Source organism: Henckelia pumila, chromosome 3, assembly GCF_033568475.1.
Source record: "Henckelia pumila isolate YLH828 chromosome 3, ASM3356847v2, whole genome shotgun sequence".
Classification (NCBI taxonomy): Eukaryota; Viridiplantae; Streptophyta; class Magnoliopsida; order Lamiales; family Gesneriaceae; genus Henckelia; species Henckelia pumila.
The window spans coordinates 79,825,448-79,833,380 of NC_133122.1; the positions used below are offsets into that span (position 1 = coordinate 79,825,448).

The following is a 7,933-nucleotide window of genomic DNA, read 5'->3' on the forward strand; positions in this document are numbered from 1 at the left end:
CATCAGTTGCATGATGTGGCTAAAAATTGGTGGATCATGACTTAGAAAGCGTTGGAGAATCGAGGAACTGTTATTACTTGGAATGTGTTTAAAGCTGAGTTTTTCAAACATTTCTTTCCTCAGTCTTATAGAAAGGACAAAGGAGCGGAGTTTGCCAATTTGCAACAAGGTAGTATGTGCATTTAAGATTATGTTGCAAAGTTTTCCATTTACTCCGTTTTGCACCTCATATTGCGGATAATGAGGAAGCGAAGACCGATCAATTCATCAACGATCTTAATCCAGATGTCTTCACCTTGGTCAATGCGGGGCGACCTAATAATCTTGCTGATGCTCTCGATAAAGCCAAAGGTGCAGAAGCTGATATTATGAGACAGAAAGGGACTTCGTACAGGCCTCAGTCTTCTCAATAGCCACAGGCACCATCAATGAAACCTCAATCATCCGTTCATCAGCAACAAATCAGGTATGAAGGAGGTGATAGCAGTAGCAACAAAAGATATTGGTTTCGGCCCAAAGGTAAACAGTTCAAGAAGCAAGGAAGTAGTTCCTCTAGTTTTGGTGGTTCAAAGACATATGTATTAAGTCAGGGTTCAGGGTCTACAGGTTGGTTTTGTAGTAAATGTGGGGGAAGACATTCTAGTGATGCTTGCAAAGGAGTTTCTGGAACTTGTAATCTCTGCAACCGGCCAGGACATTATGCCAGAGTGTGTCCTACACAGGGAACATCACAGGGATCAACTCAGGCTGATAGACAAGCTCCTGCTGTGCATTCCTTTCAATCTTCAGGTAGACCAGCTCAGAGTAGACAGGGAGAGAGCCAGAGTGTAGGCCAACCTCCATGACAGCCAGCTAGAGTTTTTGCATTGACAGAAGATCAGGCACAGGCGGCACCGGACAATGTGATTGCAGGTAATTGTGTTCTCTCTAGTTATCCTGCTTATGTGTTGATTGACACTGGAGCATCACATACTTTTATAGCTAAAAAATTTGTTGAATTGCATGCTTTGCCTGTTGAGCGTTTATCTTCTGTATTTACTATCTCATCGCCCATGGGAAAATATAAGACATCTGCCAGTATAGTCAGGGGTTGTGAAATACAGTTTGACAGTAATGCAATTGAGCTTGATTGTATAGTACTTGGTATGTGTGATTTTGATTGTATTATTGGAATCAATGCACTAACCAAGTACAGGGCCACGGTTGACTGTTTTCATAAGATTTTCCAATTTAGACCAGACATGGAAGATGAATGAAAATTCTTTGGTAAGGGTTCTCGTGCTAAAATTTCTTTGATTTCTAGCTTATCTATGGAACAGTTATTATAGACTGGAGCTGAAGGATTTCTAGTTTATGCATTGGATGTGTTGAAAGCTAGTCCTGAACTGGCAGATATTCATGTTGTATGTGAGTTTGCAGATATTTTTCCGGATGAAATACCGGGACTGCCTCCAATGCGTGAGATTGATTTCAGTATCGAGTTGGTACCAGTTACATTACCTATCTCTAAAGCTCCTTATAGGATGGCACCACTTGAACTGAAAGAGTTGAAAGATCAACTTGAAGATTTGCTGAACAAAGGTTACATTAGGCCGAGTGTGTCACCTTGGGGCGCTCCGGTATTATTTTTCAGAAAGAAGGATGGGTCGATGAGATTATGTATCGATTACCGCCAATTAAATCAGGTCACGGTAAAGAATAGATACCCATTACCTCGAATAGATGATTTGTTTGACCAATTGCAGGATTCTTTCGTCTATTCAAAGATTGATTTGAGGTCTGGTTATCACCAGTTGAGGGTCAGAGAAGCAGATGTGTCTAAAGCTGCATTTTAAACGAGGTATGGCCACTATGAGTTTATAATAATGCCATTTGGTTTAACAAATGCTCCTGCTCTCTTTATGGGTCTAATGAATAGACTATTTCAGAGATACTTAGATGAGTTTGTTATCATTTTTATTGATGATATTCTGATATATTCTAAGACTAAGACTGAGCATGCAGAGCATTTGAGGATTGTTTTGCAGATTTTGAGAACTGAGCATTTGTATGATATGCTGTCCAAGTGTGAGTTTTGGTTGGACAGAGTTGTGTTTCTTGTCCATGTTATTTCAGGAGACGGTATATCTGTTGATCCTAGCAAGGTATAGGAAGGTATTAACTGGCCTAGACCTACATCCATACCTGAGATTCGTAGTTTCATGGGTTTAGCCGGGTATTATCGTCGATTTATTGCAGGATTTTCTAGCATTGCGAAGCCGATTACCCAGTTAACACAGAAGAATACTCCGTTTGTTTGGACACATGAATGTGAAGCTAGTTTTGTGGAACTGAAGAAAAGGCTAACTAGTGCACCTGTATTATCTATTCCATCAGGTATAGGTGGTTTTACTGTTTATTCTGACGCTTCTCATAAAGGTTTGGGTTGTATTTTGATGCAGCGAGGTCATGTGATAGCATATGCCTCCAGGTAATTAAAACCTCACGAGATCATATATCAAGTACACGATCTTGAGCTTGCAGCTATTGTCTTCGCGTTGAAGATTTGGCGTCATTATTTATATGGTGAGACCTTTGAGATATTTTCTGATCATAAAAGCTTGAAGTATTTGTTTTCTCAAGCGGAATTAAATATAAGACAAAGATGTTGGTTGGACTTGCTGAAAGATTTTGACTGTGAAATTAAGTATTATCCAGGGAAGTCTAATGCAGTGGCTGATGCACTGAGTAGAAAGGTATGTGATTTATCCTTATCTACTATGTGTGTCTCTCAGTTGATTGAAGATTGCTGTGTTTCTGGTCTGGATTTTGAGACAGATATACAACCTGTACAGGTTTATGCAATCACAGCTGAGCCGGAGTTATTTATTCGAATTAAAGAAGCCCAGAAAACTGATCAAAACGTTCTAAATTCGATTGAAAGAATTAGAACTGGACAAGAGTTAGAGTTTCAGGTTAGTATGGATGGAATTTTGTTTGTTAATCTTCGTATTGTGGTACCTGATATTGCAGAATTAAGACAGAAAATTCTGAATGAAGCTCATTGCAGCAAGTTTAGTATCCATCCAGGGGGTAGGAAAATGTATAATGATCTGAAACAACAGTTTTGGTGGAAAAGAATGAAAACTGATGTGACAAAGTTTGTATATAGATGTCTAAACTGTCAACAGGTAAAAGCTGAAAGGAAGCGACCAAGTAGTTTATTGCACAGTTTAGCAGTTCCTGAATGGAAATGGGATCATATTACTATGGATTTTGTCACAAGACTACCGAGATCTTCGAGGGGATGTGATGCTATTTGGGTTGTGATTGATAGACTGACTAAGTCTGCATGCTCTATTCCTTATCAGATGACGTGTCGTCATGACCAGATGGCCAATATATATATATCAGAGATGTAGTACGACTTCATGGGGTGCCTAAGTCAATTGTATCAGATCGAGATCCTCGATTCACTTCACATTTCTGGCATAGCCTACAGGAAGCTTTAGGTACACGTTTTCATTTGAGTACAGCGTATCATCCTCAGACTGAAGGGCAGTCAGAACGTACTATACAGATTTTAGAAGATATGTTGAGAGCTGTGATACTTGATTTTGGTGCGAGTTGGCAAGAATCTTTGCCACTTGTTGAATTCTCTTATAATAACAGTTATCAATCAAACATTCAGATGGCTCCATTTCAAGAACTGTATTGTAGAAAATGCCGATCGCCGTTGTTTTGGGATGATCTTTCTGAAACACCAGTTACAGGGCCAGACATGATCAGAGAGATTTCTGAAAAAGTAAAGTTGATATAGATCAGAATGAGAACATCGCAAGATCGACAAGCAAAATATGCGAACGTGAGGCGTATACCTTTGAATTTTGTACAGGGTGATCGAGTATTTCTGAAAATCTCTCCTTTTCGAGGCACTGTTCGATTCGGAAAGAGGGGTAAGCTATCACCGAGGTTTATTGGACCTTGTGAAATTCTTGATAAAGTTGGTGATCTTGCATACCGACTAGAATTACCTCCAGCACTGTCAGGTATTCACGATGTATTTCACGTGTCTATGTTGAGGAAGTACGAGCCCGATGCTTCCCATATTCTTCATCCAGATGAAGCTGAGTTGGATAAAAAATTGAGCTATTTCGAACGTCCTATTCAAATACTTGATCACAAGGAAAGGCAGCTCAGAAACAAATCCATTCCACTTGTTAAGGTACAATGGAGTAGAAACGGAATTGAAGAAGCTACTTGGGAAACAGAACAGGATATGAGACAGCGTTATCCAGAGCTATTTCACTGATGTGAGTTTTATTCAGTATTTCTGCTCTTCTATTATCTTATATGTGTTCAGAATACATGCGATTTCGAGGACGAAATCATATCTTAGTAGGGGAGAATTGTAAGGCCCGAGATTATTTAATTTTAATCCGGGTATATTTAATTGGGGAATTTTGGAGTTTGAATTTAAATTCTATTATTTTTAAATTATTTAAGATTGAAATTGAATTAAAAAGGTTTCTCAGGGATTGAATTGCAAATAGTGGAAATGTTAAGGGCCAAAGTGCAATTTGCTATATTTGGGTGGGACACTTGGCATCTTATGTATACCTAGGTGTATATACATGTTATTGCATCAGAATTATCTTCTTCTTCAATAGCAAAACCGAGATTTCCTTTTCTTTGTCTAAATTTGATCTTCAATCTTCATTATTTCAAGATCCGTCCATCCGAATAAAATTCTGAGCACGGTTTTGGAATCCTCGCAACAAGAGCTTCATTTTGATGTAAGAACCTCTTTGATTCAGCTGAGTTCGAAATTATGAGGTGATAATCAGATTCTTATGGATTCAATGTGTGCTTGAGTTTTTATTGATTGTTATATCAAAATCGGAATGAAGAACGGATAATGTTTGAATTTGTTATGATTTCCAGCTCTTGTTCAAAATTATGCTATCTGATTTGGCTGGTTTATGGTGATATCTTGATGATATATTATGTGTAAAAATTGGTTATGGTGGTTAGAATTGTTGGTTATGAGTTTCGGTTACCGGTTTGTTACGTTACGCCGCCGGTTTGGAAATGGTTTAGTTTGATCATATTTGAGTGATCTAAGCTTGATTTGAGTTGATTGCTGATGTTCTTAGTCTATTAATGTTATATTTCTAGATTGAGTTCAGAAACGTCGCACTCGTGAAGCTTCAGTTTCGAATCGGGAAATATTGATCAAGGTTGGTGAGGTTTACACCTTGAGGATTGAATTGTATTTGAGCAGAATTTTTGATAGAGCTTGTTTGTTTTGTAGCCTGTGGAGTTAGCTAGCTCTTTATCAAGAAAAGGTATGACACGACGATGATCAAGTTGGGGATGTTCGTCGAGACGAGTTTACCTTCTCGATTTCCTTAAATCACACAATACTTGACATACATGTTTAGATTGTTAGTTATGCTTGCTGAGCTAAAATATGATGATTGTGGTTATGTCATCTTGTTATATATGTGAGCCTAACATTTAGTAAAGTCTTGTCGATATAGTTGATGAGTTATAAACTTCGATATCAAATATCAATGATGAGTATTTATAATTGATAGATCGATTTCGGTTATAGCATCAGTGATGAGCTTGAGCCTGATGATGAGTGGTGCGTTTTAGAATCAAAATCGAGTCGTTCATTAGGCCTTGAATCTTTATTGTGTAGCTAACTGCCTTGTGGTATTTAGGTTGTCTTCTATAATGAAATGCATGAAACTTGCTATATGTGTTCCAATATATGTTTCCATGGTTTCATACTAAGTTTTATACTTACAGGGTTATCCGGTTGTTGTTTTGTTTTGTGTGTGCATTGCAACAGATGATGCAGGGCCGAGTCGTAGAAGGTCTTGAGCGATTGGAAGTTTAAATAAGTGATATTCCGAGCTAAGAATGTATAAGTGCTATCAAGAACTTGAGTTTATGTTTATATCATGTGTTGGTTGTGTTTTGTACCAATCTAGTGGATGTAACTTTTAAGTTAGCTTGAATACTTGTAGTCTCTTGTAAGCTTGGTTTTTGAATAAAGTTGTCATGTATCTTGAACATGTTGTTCTAGTATGTGTAGCCTTGTTATATTGAATTACATGTTATTAGATGGCAAGGATTTAGCCAAGAACAGAACCAGAAAAATCGGCAGATTTCTGCACTGTAGGGGCCGCTCGATCAGTGCATTTTGACCGATTGAGCGGTGCATGTGAAATGCCAAACCCGAGGGTTTGGGATTTCTTGGCCGCTCGATCGGTCAGTTTTCACCGATCGAGAGGATGGCCATTTTAAAAAATATATATATATATATTTTTATTTGTTTCTTTTGTATTACTTGTGCTTAGTTCTAATGTTTTTGTGTTGAGTCATTGGAATAAAGTAGACGAGCCCGGGGTCGTCACAGGATGTGTTCAACTTATATATATATATATATACAAGTATTCTCGAAAAATACATGTACTTTTGTAAGTAGTTAATTGTTTAATTGGGATTTAAAATGTTAACTTTAATGAATAATTCATAAAATCATAAAGAAATGCAGATCTAACGAGGATAAAAAAAAGCCTTTAATCTTTAATGTATAATCCTGAAGTTTTAAATAAACAATCCATCTCTCTCTCTCTCTCCTCTCTCTCTCTCTCTCTCTCTCTCTCTCTCTCTCCACATAGACATCTTCTTTATCCCTCTACATACACAATTACAAAATTACCATCCAGGATACAACCTAGGTAGCTTAATGAATAGCTTCGCCCTAGTGAGTAGGGTTTGCATATGTCTGAGCATCTTCATCATGCAATTTTGGTTGTTTTTGTGACAAGGAGATGATAGCGTTGCATGCCTCCTCTAGCTCGGGGCTCATACGAGAGTTTGCTAGTTCAATTAGAGCTGTTGAGGCTATAAACACTAGCTCTTCGTGAGCTCCAGATATTTCTGCCGAGGAATTTAGGTTGCTCATTGTTGTCCTTGGCCGCTTCTCATTTTCACAGATCAAATATCAAATAAGAGGGTTTGAAAAAGAAATTCATAAATCTAAGTTAACAAGAAATTTAAATTCTATCAAAAAATAATGATAATCACTCGATGTGAAAAAACTGTGTGCACTGTGTTCAACTTATGTGCATCAAATAATCATATGACTACTTGTTTAAAAATCTGCACCTTATACAGGAGTAACTAACTATTTGTAAAAGTTCTAGTAATAAGAACATTTGTAGTTTTTTTAAAAGAAAAAATAAATAAATGTATATATATACATATATATATTTATATTCTAACAGGAGTAACTAACTATTTGTAAAAGTTTTAGTAATAAAAACATTTGTAGTTTTTTTAAAATAAAAAATAAATAAATGTATATATATACATATATATTTATATTCTAACACGCATGTTCTTGTATAGCAAAAAAATAATACTTATTATGTATAGAATTAATAAAGCAATAAAATTAGATTACGAAAGAAAGATTTTCCCAATTAAAAATGATTAATTCACTATAACCATATAAGTATAAGTGTCCCATTGACATATTCCAAATTATATAATCACGTTCGCTATTATACATATGCCAATAATGTAATGTTAATTTTTTTTCTTTAAGTACAGAAGTTAGAGTCAAATGGGATATCATGTACCTTATATTTGAGTATTCTTAAAAAATAAACGTGTTGTTATAAGAAAATTTTCTGAGATTTAAAAATTTTAAATTTAATAAATTAATAATTCATTGAAATCATAAAGAAATTCAAATATCCGCTTTGGCTACGAATTTTTAAAAACCGTCGCTAAGATTTGCAACAAAGAAAATCGAGAAGAGATTAAAATTTGTTGTTAAACCCTCGCTAGCTAATTTCAAATTAACCGTCGCTTTTAAAATGTCGCTAAGTTTTTCAAAAAAGAAAATAAAGACGAAATTGAAATTTTTTCG

At 36.2% G+C, this 7,933-nt stretch overlaps 1 protein-coding gene across 1 annotated transcript; it reads left to right on the forward strand.

Moving 5' to 3' along the window:
- The first annotated feature begins 428 nt into the window (after window positions 1–428).
- Window positions 429–4,968, forward strand: LOC140889090 (uncharacterized). The gene is made up of 10 exons (XM_073296795.1): window positions 429–789; window positions 874–1,143; window positions 1,420–1,619; window positions 1,746–1,799; window positions 1,986–2,121; window positions 2,239–2,418; window positions 2,698–2,954; window positions 3,671–3,784; window positions 3,875–4,204; window positions 4,924–4,968. The coding sequence occupies exons 1-10, from the start codon at window positions 429–431 to the stop codon at window positions 4,966–4,968; spliced, it is 1,947 nt and encodes a 648-aa protein (XP_073152896.1).
- Window positions 4,969–7,933: the final 2,965 nt, after the last annotated feature.